This window comes from Triticum aestivum, chromosome 4D (assembly GCF_018294505.1).
Source record: "Triticum aestivum cultivar Chinese Spring chromosome 4D, IWGSC CS RefSeq v2.1, whole genome shotgun sequence".
NCBI lineage: Eukaryota > Viridiplantae > Streptophyta > Magnoliopsida > Poales > Poaceae > Triticum > Triticum aestivum.
In genome coordinates, this window is record NC_057805.1 from 82,851,129 (window position 1) to 82,866,405 (window position 15,277).

A 15,277-nucleotide genomic window follows, 5' to 3' on the forward strand; every position below is an offset into this window, starting at 1 on the left:
CAATCATTCATCAAATTCCAAATCCTGACCGAGTAGCGACATTTAAACATGAGGTGCGTGGCAGATTCCGGTTCCCTTTTACAAAGCTGACAAAAGACCGCAATTGGGCCAGCCCCTACGGGCAAGTCTATTTGCCGCCCAAACCCTGTCTTAGAGAATGAGCCATGAGAAGAATTTAATTTTAGGCGGCCCCAAAACCTTCCAGACCACCCTAGGCATGTCCGACTTTATCAGTCCAGCGAATTACATTCTGTACGCCGTGGCAGCAGAGTAGCATCCATCCATCGTAAATTTCCATCGAATGACATCCTCTGTGCCCGCCGCGAGTCGTACCTCCTGGACCTTGCACCAGAGATTAAAGAATTGTTGTATGTGGTCGACAGAGAGGCCTCCCTGCATGTCAATGTGGCGGATCTAGTCACTGTTTGTCAGAGCCTTTGCCACACAGGCATTCTTACGCTTTGAAAGGGTGAAGATACCCGGGGCCAAGTCCTTTGGCTTTTGCCCCTGTAGCCAAGGCGCGGACCAGAAACTCGCCTTCGTGCCGTCACCCAAGGTATCGGTCGTCGCAGAGTAGAAAAGATCCAAGTCGTCATCATCGCACGGGATGTCAAAATCAACCGAAGCTCTCTGGGGGTCCACCAATTGAAACCATAGCCACCGAAGCCTGAGTGTTCTAGAGAACTTATCGAGGTCGAGGATTCCTAATCCACCCAGGTTTAAGGGTCTGCAAACCAGCTTCCACCAAATGAGAAAGTAGGCTTGGAATTCAAGTGAGCCCATGCGATCTTCTTCTCCTCTTCATAGTTGTGGAGACGGAATATCTTGTCGACCTTCAATGCCCATGAGAGGTAGTCTTCGGGGTCAGTTCTGCCGGTAAACTTAGGCATGGTGAACTTGAGCTTGCTGTAGCGTTGCTCTTCATTGTGTTGGGCGCGATGGTGATCACAGTCTTGCTGTAGTTAAGGGTCTTTAGCCGCTTGCTCCTCGTGCTCCGCTTGATTAGCTTGACGTTGAGGGCGTGGAATTCGTGCACGGTTCCCCATCTCTTGGCGCTCCTCAAGGCATGCGGATTCTGTTGGGGAACGTAGCAGAAATTCAAAATTTTCCTACGTGTCACCAAGATCAATCTAGGAGACATATAGCAACGAGAGAGAGGGGAGTGCCTCTACATACCCTTGTAGATCGCGCACGGAAGCGTTTAAGAGAACGGGGTTGATGGAGTCGTACTCGTCGTGATCCAAATCACCGATGATCCTAGCGCCGAACGGACGGCACCTCCGCGTTCAACACACGTACGGAGCGGGGACGTCTCCTCCTTCTTGATCCAGCAAGGGGGGAGGAGAAGTTGATGGAGATCCAGCAGCACGACGGCGTGGTGGTGGAAGTAGCGGGATCCCGGCAGGGCTTCGCCAAGCGCAAGCGGGGAGGAAGAGGTGTCACGGGAGGGAGGGAGGCGCCGGGGCTTGGGGTGCTGCTCCTATGCGCCTCCCCACTATATATAGGGGTGGAGAGGGCTGGTTTCTTGCCCTCCAAGTCCATTGGGGCGTTGGCAAAGGTGGGGGAAAGAAATCCCATCATTTCCCTTCCCCACCGATTGTTATCCCCCTTTTTTAGGGATCTTGATCTTATCCCTTCGGGATATGATCTTATTCCTTCTAAGGTGGGATCTTGGTGCGCCTTGACCAGGGGTGTGGGGCCTTGCCCCCACTACCCACGTTCATGTGGGTCCCCCCATGCAGGTGGGCCCCACTTCGATGAAGGAAATATGCCCTAGAGGCAATAATAAAGTTATTATTTATTTCCTTATATCATGATAAATGTTTATTATTCATGCTAGAATTGTATTAACCGGAAACATAATACTTGTGTGAATACATAGACAAATAGAGTGTCACTAGTATGCCTCTACTTGACTAGCTCGTTGATCAAAGATGGTTATGTTTCCTAGCCATAGACATGAGTTGTCATTTGATTAATGGGATCACATCATTAGGAGAATGATGTGATTGACTTGACCCATTCCGTTAGCTTAGCACTCGATCGTTTAGTATGTTGCTATTGCTTTCTTCATGACTTATACATGTTCCTATGACTGTGAGATTATGCAACTCCCGTTTACCGGAGGAACACTTTGTGTGCTACCAAACGTCACAACGTAACTGGGTGATTATAAAGGTGCTCTACAGGTGTCTCCAAAGGTACTTGTTGGGTTGGCGTATTTCGAGATTAGGATTTGTCACTCCGATTGTCGAAGAGGTATCTCTGGGCCCACTCAGTAATACACATCACTATAAGCCTTGCAAGCATTGTAACTAATGAGTTAGTTGCGGGATGATGTATTATGGAACGAGTAAAGAGACTTGCCGGTAACGAGGTTGAACTAGGTATCGAGATACCGACGATCGAATCTCGGGCAAGTAACATAACGATGACAAAGGGAACAACGTATGTTGTTATGCGGTCTGACCGATAAAGATCTTCGTAGAATATGTGGGAACCAATATGAGCATCCAGGTTCCGCTATTGGTTATTGACCGGAGAGGTGTCTCGGTCATGTCTACATAGTTCTCAAACCCGTAGGGTCCGCACGCTTAACGTAACGATGACAATTATATTATGAGTTTATATGTTTTGATGTACCGAAGGTTGTTCGGAGTCCCGGATGTGATCATGGACATGACGAGGAGTCTCGAAATGGTCGAGACATAAATATTGATATATTGGAAGCCTATGTTTGGATATCGGAAGTGTTCTGGGTGAAATCGGGATTTTTCCGGAGTACCGGGAGGTTACCGGAACCCCCCGGTAACTTAATGGGCCTTAGTGGGCCTAGGTGGAAGAGAGGAGAGGAGGCCAGGGCAGGGCCGCACGCCCCTCCCCCGAGTCCGAATAGGACAAGGAGGGGGGGCACCCCCCCTTCCTTCCTCCCCTCCACCTCTTCCCCCCCTCTCGCCTAGTCCAACATGGAAAAGGGGGGGAGTCCTACTCCCGGTAGGAGTAGGACTCCTCCTGGCGCGCCTCTCCCCTTGGCCGGCCGAACCCCCCCCCCCTTGCTCCTTTATATACGGGGGCAGGGGGGCACCTCTGGACACACAATTGATCATTGATCTCTTAGCCGTGTGCGGTGCCCCTCTCCACCATATTACACCTCGATAATATCGTAGCGGTGCTTAGGCGAAGCCCTGCGTCGATAGAACATCATCATTGTCACCACGCCGTCGTGCTGACGAAACTCTCCCTCAACACTCGGCTAGATCGGAGTTCGAGGGACGTCATCGAGCTGAACGTGTGCTGAACTCGGAGGTGCCGTGCGTTCGGTACTTGATCGGTCGGATCGTGAAGACGTACGACTACATCAACCGCGTTGTGTTAACACTTCCGCTTTCGGTCTACGAGGGTACGTGGACAACACTCTCCCCTCTCGTTGCTATGCATCACCATGATCTTGCGTGTGCGTAGGAATTTTTTTGAAATTACTACGTTCCCCAACATTCGGAACCTTCCCGGTACAATACCGAAAAATCCCGAACATTTTCCGGTGGCCAAAATAGGACTTCCCATATATAAATCTTTACCTCCGGACCATTCCGGAACTCCTCGTGACGTCCGGGATCTCATCCGGGACTCCGAATGACTTTCGGATTTCCGCATACTAATATCTCTACAACTCTAGCGTCACCGAACCTTAAGTGTGTAGACCCTACGGGTTCGGGACACATGCAGACATGACCGAGACGACTATCCGGTCAATAACCAACAGCGGGATCTGGATACCCATGTTGGCTCCCACATGTTCCATGATGATCTCATCGGATGAACCACGATGTCGAGGATTCAATCAATCCCGTATACAATTCCCTTTGTCAATCGGTACGTTACTTGCCCGAGATTCGATCGTCGGTATCCCAATATCTTGTTCAATCTCGTTACCGGCAAGTCACTTTACTCGTACCGTAACGCATGATCCCGTGGCTAACTCCTTAGTCACATTGAGCTCATTATGATGATGCATTACCGAGTGGGCCCAGAGATACCTCTCCGTCATACGGAGTGATAAATCCCAGTCTCGATTCGTGCCAACCCAACAGACACTTTCGGAGATACCTGTAGTGCACCTTTATAGCCACCCAGTTACGTTGTGACGTTTGGTACACCCAAAGCATTCCTACGGTATCCGGGAGTTGCACAATCTCATGGTCTAAGGAAATGATACTTGACATTAGAAAAGCTCTAGCAAACGAACTACACGATCTTGTGCTATGCTTAGGATTGGGTCTTGTCCATCACATCATTCTCCTAATGATGTGATCCCGTTATCAATGACATCCAATGTCCATGGTCAGGAAACCATAACCATCTATTGATCAACGAGCTAGTCAACTAGAGGCTTACTAGGGACATGTTGTGGTCTATGTATTCACACATGTATTACGGTTTCCAGTTAATACAATTATAGCATGAACAACAGACAATTATCATGAACAAGGAAATACAATAATAACCATTTTATTATTGCCTCTAGGGCATATTTCCAACAGATTCTTCTTGTCGCCCTCGTCGGAGGGCCTTTTCTTGTAGACGTACTTGGCGATTGCGCTCTTGTACGGGGTGAGTTGCTTCACGTAGAGCACGTTGGGCTTCAAGGGCTTGTTCCTCACGGCTTTGTTGCTCGTGTCGGTGGGCCTCGCCATCTTGGTTTTCTTGGTGATCTTGCCATCATGGAGCTTGCTCTTGTTCCATGGGGTCATTAGCTTGTTGGCGACGATGTCGTTCACGTTCCCGAAGGCGGTTTTGTAAACCATTGCCATGAAATGGGTTTTGTGGAGCTTGATGATCTTCATGGTCTTCGCGACGATGCAGATGAGCTCGGGGAAGACTTGCATCCAAAGAAGTGTCCAAAGAGTGTCGGCTTGAATGGCGTCGTCTTGATGATGACGAAGTTGTAGAAGAGCGGTTGACCATCAAGGCATGGATCTCTTCCATTTCTTATGATAGCTTGTCATCAAGGTAGTCCCTTGTACGTTGCTCGGAATGTCGCAAGTCGGTGGTGAGTTGATCGATGCGGTCGTCCAATGCTTCATTCTCTTGACGCAAAGCTCTATGCGCGCCTAATAGTTGATTCTTGGTGACGTAGTTGTTCGGTTCCTCTTCTTGCTCGATGAAGAGTGGGTTGATAGAAGTGCTCGGCCTATCCATCATCTCAAGCAAATATGTGAGCGAAAGAAAGGAAAGAACTAGATCAAATGTACCTTATCCAATGTTGAAGATGGATCAATGATCATTCAATAATGTATTATGGAAGTAGCACAATTGGTACCGGATCTTGTCTATTCTCACAACTACACAAGTAAAGCTTTTGGAGTAGTTTGGTGAGGATGGTGGCACAAAATTTATGCAGTTGTTAGCAAGGTATCAATAATGTTGAAAGAGACTCACAAATTTGCAAGTGAAATAAGTAGACCAATAGCAATATGTGGCAAACGAAAGCACACGCATGGATAGATAAATGGGGTCGTGCAACCAAGGAATGAGTTCAAAATGTGGAATCCAAGGAAAATGCTCTTGTTTCACAACACTAGAGAGACGCTAGGACGATTTCTCAATAGGCGAGATAAGACACTTGTGCACAAAACCTATGAGAAACAAAACATATCGACTTTCTATCCCAAGTGTGCTATGTATGTATGATTCCCGATGATTCTCTCACGATGGTCCAAGATGATCGAGTATGGCAATTGATATGCAATGTGGCGATGCTATGGCTATTGCTTACAAGCTCTTTGTGTTTCTCTTTGCTTAAAAGTTTTTCTTCTCTTTTTTTTGATATGGCTACTTATGCGAAATGCTCAAATCAAGATAGCAATTGTGTATATGCAGGAACAATGTATGACAAAAGAGATGATACAACGATATATGCACGCTATGATAGCTATGCGGAACAAGCATCACTAATCTGCACAAGTAACGTTGCCCGACAATACTCAAATGACTAGTCTTGATAGGAAAGTGACGCAAAATGGGCTCAGGGTTAACAATGCAATGGCAAGGGAGAGTATACAATGATGTCGTCGAGGTTATCGTCCTTGCTTATGGTTTGTGGTGTCAAAATGGTGAAGTGGTCGTTGTCGTTGACGAATTCATGGCGAAGATGTGCGGCGGTGATGTCCGTGACGAACCGTCCCTAAGTAGTCGAAACACATTAGGAAACGGAAACCGCAACTCAAGTTCTCAAAACAAACAGTCAAAATTGGAGGTGGTAGCGGATAACGGTGGTGGTATGCGGAAGAGTAGGCGGAAACCTGGTCAAAATTCGAGAAAAAATGACGAAGTTGGGGATGATTTCGGCTGTTAGGCGCCAGATGTCCGGGCGTTGTGCCGGATGTCCGGGCGTTGGGCCGGATGTCCAGGGACACAGGTCGGAAGTCCGGTCGGTGGGATCCGTGGATGAACTTCATGAACAAGATGGGAAACCGAAATATTAGGTCAAAATTCATGGAATTTTGTGGATGGGAATTGGGGAGAAGTGGAGGAACATCATCAAACGAATAAATCACAAAAAAAATTGGTAGGGCTATTTTTGTGGGGATTTTTGAAATTGGGACAAAACACAACAAAATTAGGCTAGAAAACGATGGGAAAGACTCCAATATCGTGATCAACCTATACTCTGATCCATGATGATGTAGGGTGGAACCCTATGGTGTCGATCTTTCACGATTTGAAGGGGAAACAGGGAAGAACACGAAGAATACAAGAGGGAAATCACTGAAATAGACAAGACACAATCACACATGTGCTAAATCTACATACACGCGGAGAGATACACGATCCAAAGTCAACACAAGATGATACAAACGGTAGCTAGTGGACATCTTTGTCTATGTGCGTCTTGGTTATTTCTATGTATGTGCTTTGTCATTTGTGTTACTTATCATGTTGTTTACGCTTGCTTAGGCTGGTCTAGTGAAAGTAACATAAGTAGTAACATAGATGTCACATAAGCAAAAATGGTGATGTGTCAAGTAATTAATGAGGAGAGAGGCAAACAGAGTAACATAATATGTTACCATCACATAGCGCTTCCCAATGTAAAATGAGTCTATAAAGTAATAAATGAAGACATATATGTTACCACATCTATGACACTACCCACTACTCCCTCCTTTCCGGTTTATAGGGATCAATTCAAAAATCTCACCAACCAAGATAGATGGTGAGTGGTGGAATATTTTTTGTAGTTTGCAAAAGCACCTAATTAATGCTCTTGTTTTTCTCAAAAAAATTATGTTTATCAATGCATTAATTGCAATCCATGCATGCATAAAGTACATGCATTGGTCAATTTTCTCTTAATACTTGCATGCAATGATTTAATGCATCTTGGAATCTGAACATGTGATGGAGAACAACCAAATTGAGCCTTATAAAATGGAAAAACTAAAATTTTGAGATAAGCCCTATAAACCGGAAAGGAGGGAGTATGAAGGTAGTAACATAGATTAATAACATATGCATGTTACTAGTTTAAGTTAATCTCCACTATGACCGGCCTTAGCATAATATAGGTTGCTCATCACATAGTTGCATTTAAGAGAGCCTTAATAATCCGCGCCTTCCATAAAACTTGTGAAGAATAGCTTAAACTTTGCTGGGACCTATTCAACCACTATAAGTCGTCAACTCGATCCTTCAAAGAGGGTGTTAGATGAGATGGTAGAGTTGGAGTTGGTTATTATCTCATGTATTCAAACCGTGTTTATCTCTCCTGATTGCAATCTATTTGTCGTATGCTATTGACCAACATCAATTTGTAAGCCACCATAGGGGTTTTTTCTTCGGAAAAACTTTCAATCTATTCATCTTCAATCATGATAGTACAACGAACTCTAGAAATAATAAAAATTACATCCAGATCCGTAGACCACTTAGCGACGACTACAAACACTGAAGCGAGCCGAAGGCGCGCCGCTGTTATCGCTCCTCCCTACGGGAAGTGAACGCTTCCCAAATTAACACAACCCACAAGTGTGTTTGCCCATTATCATTTGTAGGACACGTAAAAAGTGCGACCTTCACTAACTGTTCGTCGTGCTACAGAGATTTATTGCTGACATGGAAAAAGAGCATGAAATTGTCTCTCCGCAAAAGTTAGACCACAAAAAAGCAACGGAACTACCTTTACTTTTGTAGGCCAGTAACATCACCGGTACTTACTATTCATAATGTTTAGATCCAGTATAGTATAACTCTGCTACGTTTTTCTTTTTTTTTTAGCAAATATAACTCTGCTACGTGAGAGTAGAATTTATAAACTTGCTTTGCCGTGGCTCACATCCAAGGCCTCTTTGGAACGAAGGATCTTTTTAAGAAGTGTACCATACATTCGGAAAAAGTGCATCACCTCAAAAAAAAATATCATTATGCAAACATTGTTCTTACTTTTTCTTTTTGGACCCCTAGCAAGCATTGTACGTGATGCTGCTATCTTAAGACTTGGAAAAAAAAATAAGTTGAGACTATTGAGATCATTCCAGTCCATAAAGTAGATAACTCTCATGGTATCATACAAAGATGGATACACAACAATTCTAGAATCCAATACAGATCATATAACACCTGCTAACTGCCACGAAACTCCATGGAGTCGGCTTTCTCTCGGCTGCATAAGCTGTATATTACCACCAGCTTCTCCACGACCTTCAAAGTTCCTCAGAATTCGCCACCAGCGAAGATGAAATTTTCCACTGCGTTATAATAACTAACTACATATATGCAGCACAATGCTACCATCCACCTACTGTCCAGTTTCGGTACTCCTTTCCCTGCAAAGTCATCAAAAAATTACAGTTACATCACTAAATTTAACATGCAGGAAATAAAGATGACGTGAGAAACATACACTTGGAATGCATGAACATCCTTGCGGAAGTTCTCTAGTTCCTCTGGATCAAACGTGCCATCATCAAACTATTCATAGACCAACAAATTAGAGAAGCATTTGTTAAGTAGAACAAGGGAGTGGTAAGAAGATGGAAATGCATGACAGTATGACACACCAGCTGGCTGAAATCTTCTTCCAGTGTTTTATTCTCAAGAACTTGTGCCAATTTTCCGTTTTGAAGAAAACAATGGATGAAGTAAAGAACATATATACCACATTCCTCCCCATTTTGCTGTGGCACCTGCACAGTTTTGTTGTGGACGATGACAAGAACTCTAGATGCAAAAAGCAATTATTAAACATCATACCTTAGGAAACTCAAGACGGATTTTTTTTATGAAGTGCACGCTTTCTTCCCGCTCTTCGATTTCATAAATACCACGAATGAATCTGATAAACCAGCAAAGAAAAGATTAAAAAAAACAGGGGGCTATAGGGCTGCGAGCATGATACAGTGTTATTGCTTATGTGCTATCACAAGCATATTCAGTCTGTTGGTGTTATCCCTTACATGGTATGTCTTGCATGCAAGTAAAATTGGGAATAAATGAAATGCGAGGTTGGTTGCTTTTAAACAAATGCACTAACGGGTCTGACCCAATCAAGGTGCCCAGGCACCTGGGTGCCCCAGATAATTTACCTATACATATATAACTAAAGTAATTTTCAACAAAAATAGACTAAAAATCTCCAGGATAAATGACAAGGACCGCTAAATACACATCACTAACTATGTTCAGCAAGGGTTAGATGATTTGTGATGTGATGTGCGAAGCTGGATTTTGATGAGCGCATATTCTGCTACTGTCTTGGGCTGACTCACTGGCATGGACACTATTCATGGCATAATCTTCATGAGTGACAACAGGGGTACAGAAAACCCTGTTGTCTGCTTCAACAGTACATTAAAGCATACAAGTCTCAACCAAAAGAACAGCATCTAGTTTCTAATATATGAATCGTCTACTAGACACAACAACTGGTCAGTCAGATAACCGTAATATAGCAAAACATGTGCATCATCATTAAGATCAGTATTATACTTATATTAGAGGTATGAGATGAAGGTATAGAGGGACCGTACCCTCTGATTTCAGGTGCCAACCTCTTCGGATCTGTTGTGTTAAGTGAATCCAGCAGCAGCATTCGCGGTCCTTTTTTTGCATCTGAGCAGTCTGTCTCATCAAAGTGGCATAGGACAAGGAGGTTCCAATGTCCCCTGCAGTTACGAAAGTGGAAATCCCATTGCTCTTTCGCAATCAAATAAGTTAATCCACGAGGTAAAACAAGATTGACCTACCAACGAACAATAGGGACAAACACACATTTTCTTGAAAATATTTTCAATTTCTTTGTCCATCTAAGAATTCTTGATTTCTGTTCTTTGTCCCCATTGACGTAACTGTTAAACCATAACGGATCCAAATATGCGCAAGCATTCTTTTGATCTTCATCTGTACGCTTCCAAAGGTTCCTATATGCACAAATTTATAGCAGCAAATAAGCATACAAAATTTCTCCCAAGACCAATTATTTGCTTTCTTGAAACAAGATTGTGTGTGTGTGTGGGGGGGGGGGGGTGGGGGGGGGGGGTATACTCCATGTATAAATCGAAGATACGGGTATCCAGTTTGTCTTGATTTTCCTTGTCCCTTCTGCTACTTGCAATGCGATTTGAGCTCCCAGGCACCTTCGGTGCTGGCCTTATACTCGCTCGAGAACGCTTGGTCTTGCACTCTACACAAGGAAACATGGAAGTTAAATAAGCAATCTGTATCACAGGTAGATCCACCAGGGAAAAATGCATGTAGCTAAAGGCCACTTTCTCCTACTTTTTGGCCTCTCAGCTTTGGAAGCCATCTGGGAAACATCACAATTACTGTTGTCTTAAATTGAAATAAGACACATGACTAAGAACCAAGCACAAATAACAACCACTGACCCTAATCACACTGCTGAATGAGAATGGCTGAACTTTGGTTGATGCATCAAGGAAAACAAATCTTTTGCAGTTTTAAACAAACAACTACCATTTCCTTAGGCATTGTAAATTCTCTCCAAATGTTATCTTTATTAATTTTTGCAACCTTTCATTATATAAGAATCATTATCATGTTCTGACACGTGATAAAAACTAAAACACTCATCCAGGCTACAGCAGTGTTCAGTTCTATTGGTCATACATACAAAGAGATAAACAATTTAAAACAAGAAAATTATCAACAATACAATATCCTTACATACAGATAGAGGGGGAATGGTGATTTATAAACAACTACTATAAAATAATCTACCGGGCAAGAACACCATGAGCATAATTAAGTGATGAACTAGAAATGATAGCATGATAGCTGGCATATCATGACAATGATCAGTTGTTAAATAAATGATAGGATGTGCCTTATCAACATCAAACATTTTGCCAAACTAAAAGACGTATTCCAAGTACAAGAAGTTCAACAAACTGCAAACCAACAATCTAACCTCAAATCACAGGTCTTTTCAGCTGCAACACCCAATATATGAAATAAGGAATCAACCTATAACTTGATAGTGAGTGCAATTCACTAGGCTACAAATCACATAAATGAACACACAAAACACATAACAGCAATAATTATTCCTATGATAAAACATAGCTCTATATGATTGTGTTAGTATGTGCCAAAAACCTAAGCAAACACTAAGCTAATAGCCATTAAAATCTATGAAGCCTTCTCTGCTATCATATACGCAGTTTGATCCTCAAAAAGCTAAAAGAAAAGGATAAACATGGTGATTTTTTCATCTAGATAGCACCAACGCACCGATGTGATGACTAGATATGTGCAATCTTTAATAGCCGTTAGGCACCCGCCTGCCTAGCACCTTGGTGAACATGTTCACTAGTACTACCTCCGTCCCAAAATAAGTGTTTCAACCTTAGTACAACTGTGTACTAAAGTTAATACAAAGTTGAGACACTTATTTTGAGACGGAGGGAGTACAAAAGACCAAACATTTGTATTCCTTCAGTATAAGCAGGATATGCATTAGAAACAACATCCTCTACACACTGCGATTTTGGCACGCATGCACCAGATGAGTCAAATCAAGCCTTGCAACATGTAATCAGTATTATCATCGTTGAACTAATGCAATGGGGTCCTGGACCTACTGACAAACCATATGCCACCATCTATATGCATCACCGATGCAGAGATCGGGGTATCCGATTTTCTCTAAAAAAATCATAAACCCTTATAGAGAAAGTAGCCGCCTAAGGGCGCCGTTAACCAGCTCTGTAGCAAGCTGATCATGAAGCAACCGCGGGAATCACAAGAACAGGCCTAAATTCGCAGAGGTAAAAGGGGAAGGGAAGGGGGCAGAGACGAAGATTTTCGCGGAGGGTGGGGACGCTCACCATCCTCTTCATCGAGGTCGATGGGGGCACTGCTCTGGCTGCGGCGGGGCATGGCGACGACGGCGAGCCGTCCCGGGTGGCGAGCGGTCGCTAGGGTTTGGTTCGACGGGATCCGGCGGGTGGGCAAAGGGGCTAGGAGGGGAAGCTCAAACAGTGGTGAGCGGAACGGAATGGGTTGGGGTTTTGGCCATACTGTGCCAGTGCTCTGCTCCCTTCGCCTTCGCTAAATCTACAAATAGGAAAAAGTAAAGAATTGGGATTTCATGCATATTTCGTTTCTTAGAAAATCTTCGTTATCTCACTTAATGCAAAAACCATTGAAAATTTCATAAGATCTCACTTAATGCAAAAATCTTTAGAAATCAGGTCGATGTACAATCGTTAGGGATCAACTACTTCTTTTTTTCGAGAAACTTCCGATCTATTCATCTTTAATCATGGCAGTACAACAAACACAAGAAATACTGAAAATTACATTCAGATCCATAGACCACCTAGCGACGACTACAATCACTGGAGCGAGCCGAAGACGCGCCTCTGTCATTGCCCCTCCCTCGCTGGAGCCGGGCAAAACTTGTTGTAGTAGACAGTCGGGAAGTCGTCGTGCTAAGACCCATAGGACCAGCACAGCAGACCAGCAGCCGCCTCCGATGAAGAGTATCATAGATCGGAAGGATCCAACTTGAAGACACACGGACGTAGACAAACTACGACCAGATCCGAACAAATCCACCAAAGACAGATCCCCGGGAGACACACCTCCACACGCCCACTGATGATCCTAGACACACCACCGGGACGGGACTATACAGGAAGAAACTTATTTCATCTTCAGAGAACCGTCGTCGTCTCGCCTTCCTAAGCAGGACACAAACCCTAACAAAACTCAAAGGAACATCTGAAACAGAGCCCTCCCGCGGCAAGGCCAAGATCCACCGCGCCGCCATGGCCCTAAGGCCACCAAAGACGAGGTGGACCGGCGCCGGCGCCGGCGGGAGGTGTGTGGCATTGAAAGTATGACTAGAGGGGGGGTGATTAGACTACTTGACCAAATAAAAATCTAGCCTTTTCTCAATTTTAATTCTTGGCAGATTTTAGCAACATAGCACAAGTCAAGCAATCAACCTACACATGCAATTCTAAGAGTATAGCAGCAGAATGTAAAACAATTGCATATGAAGGTAAATGGAGGAGATTGAGGGAGCAAACGCAATGTTGACACGGAGATTTTTTATCCGTGGTTCCGATAGGTGGTGCTATCGTACATCCACGTTGATGGAGACTTCAACCCACGAAGGGTAACGGTTGCGCGAGTCCACGAAGGGTCCACGAAGAAGCAACCTTGTCTATCCCACCATGGCCGTCGCCCACGAAGGACTTGCCTCACTAGGGTAGATCTTCACGAAGTAGGCGATCTCCTTGCCCTTACAAACTCCTTGGTTCAACTTCACAATCTTGACGGAGGCTCCCAAGTAACACCTAGCCAATCTAGGAGACACCACTCTCCAAGAAGTAACAAATGGTGTGTTGATGATGAACTCCTTTCTCTTGTGCTTCAAATGATAGTCTCCCCAACACTCAACTCTCTTTCATAGGATTGGATTTGGTGGAAAGAAGATTTGAGTGGAAAGCAACTTGGGGAAGGCTAGAGATCAAGATTTATGTGGTTGGAATGGAATATCTTGACCTCAACACAAGTGTAGGTGGTTCTCTCTCAGAAAATATGTTTGGAAGTGTAGGCATGTTCTGATGGCTCTCTCCACGAGTGAAGAGTGGGTGGAGGGGTATATATAGCCTCCATGCAGAATCTAACCGTTACACACAAATCACCAAACTCGGTGGGACCGATTCAGAGAACTCGGTCAGACCCGATTTGATCCATAATGTGACCGTTAGGTGTTTCGGTGGGACCGACATGTCAACTCGGTGGGACCGATATCATTAGGGTTAGGGCATAACGTAATCTCGGTGTGACCGATTACACAAACTCGGTGAGACCGATTTTGGTAATAGTCAAACAGAGAGTTGGTCAGGCAAACTCGGTGGGACCGATTCGCTCATCTCGGTTGGACCGAAACGTTACGAAAAGGAAATAGAGTGTTTGCATTGCAATCTCGGTGGGACCGATAGCTCATCTTGGTTGGACCGAAACGTTACGAAGAGAAACAGAGAGATTACAATCCCATCTCGGTGAGACCGAGATCCCTATCGGTGAGACCGAAAAGACTAGGGTTTCTGGCAATGGCTATGTCAACTGAACTCGGTGGCTCCGGATAGAAAGAATCGGTGGGGCCGAGTTGGATATTTGGTTTGGGACATATGTGGATATGAGAAAGTAGTGGAGGGTTTTGGAGCATATCACTAAGCATTCTGAGCAAGAACCTCGTTAAGCAACACCTCATCCCTTCTTAATAGTATTGGCTTTTCCTATAGACTCAATGTGATCTTGGATCACTAAAATAGAAAATGTAGAGTCTTGTGCTTTGAGCTTGAGCCAATCTTTTGTCCTTAGCATTTGAAGGGTCCACTTTCTAATCCATGCCATGCCAATCATTGAGCTTTCCTGAAATATTCATCTTGAAATAGCATTAGCTCAATGAGCTATATGTTGTTAGGAATTACCAAAACCACCCAGGGATAGTTGCACTTTCAATCTCCCCCTTTTTGGTAATTGATGACAACATATAGATCAAAGCTTCGACAAATGATAAATAGTATTGAAAAACATCGTCGCTTTGAGAAGTATGTGAAAAGCAAGAGCTCCCCCTAAATTTGTGCATTATTTAAAATTTGCTTTTGAATGCAAATGCACAATCGATTAGGAACATGGGTTACTCTTCCATGTCACATACATCTTGGTGGAGCGCTCAAAATGATAGAAGTTAAAGCATGCACTCATCACCAAAACAAGTGAATGATCATCTAGGATA

At 44.1% G+C, this 15,277-nt stretch overlaps 1 protein-coding gene across 2 annotated transcripts; it reads right to left on the reverse strand.

Annotated features, from left to right (window-relative positions):
- Nucleotides 1–8,509: 8,509 nt before the first annotated feature.
- On the reverse strand, nt 8,510–12,565 carry LOC123096355 (probable ubiquitin-like-specific protease 2B). Of its 2 annotated transcripts, XM_044518063.1 has the most exons (8): nt 12,348–12,565; nt 10,543–10,681; nt 10,245–10,418; nt 10,029–10,163; nt 9,253–9,334; nt 9,060–9,185; nt 8,903–8,970; nt 8,510–8,825 (listed from the first exon to the last, which is right to left on the reverse strand). In XM_044518063.1, exons 1-8 carry the CDS (start codon nt 12,397–12,399, stop codon nt 8,798–8,800), a joined length of 804 nt encoding a protein of 267 aa, XP_044373998.1. In that variant the 5' UTR covers nt 12,400–12,565; the 3' UTR covers nt 8,510–8,797. The 2 variants fall into 2 exon arrangements, with proteins under 2 accessions (XP_044373998.1, XP_044373997.1); XM_044518062.1 differs by having other exon boundaries at nt 8,903–9,185.
- Between the last annotated feature and the right edge of the window lie 2,712 nt (nt 12,566–15,277).

What these genes read in the sequence shown, in the direction of transcription:
- LOC123096355 (XM_044518062.1), bottom strand. Translation starts at nt 12,399, where the DNA reads ATGCCCCGCCGCAGCCAGAGCAGTGCCCCCATCGACCTCGATGAAGAG. An exon ending in CGACCTCGATGAAGAGGATG is followed by an intron (nt 10,682 to 12,347) that starts GTGAGCGTCCCC and finishes TTCCTTGTGTAG; the next exon opens with AGTGCAAGACCAAGCGTTCT. An exon ending in TTGGCACCTGAAATCAGAGG is followed by an intron (nt 9,335 to 10,028) that starts GTACGGTCCCTC and finishes CTGGTTTATCAG; the next exon opens with ATTCATTCGTGGTATTTATG.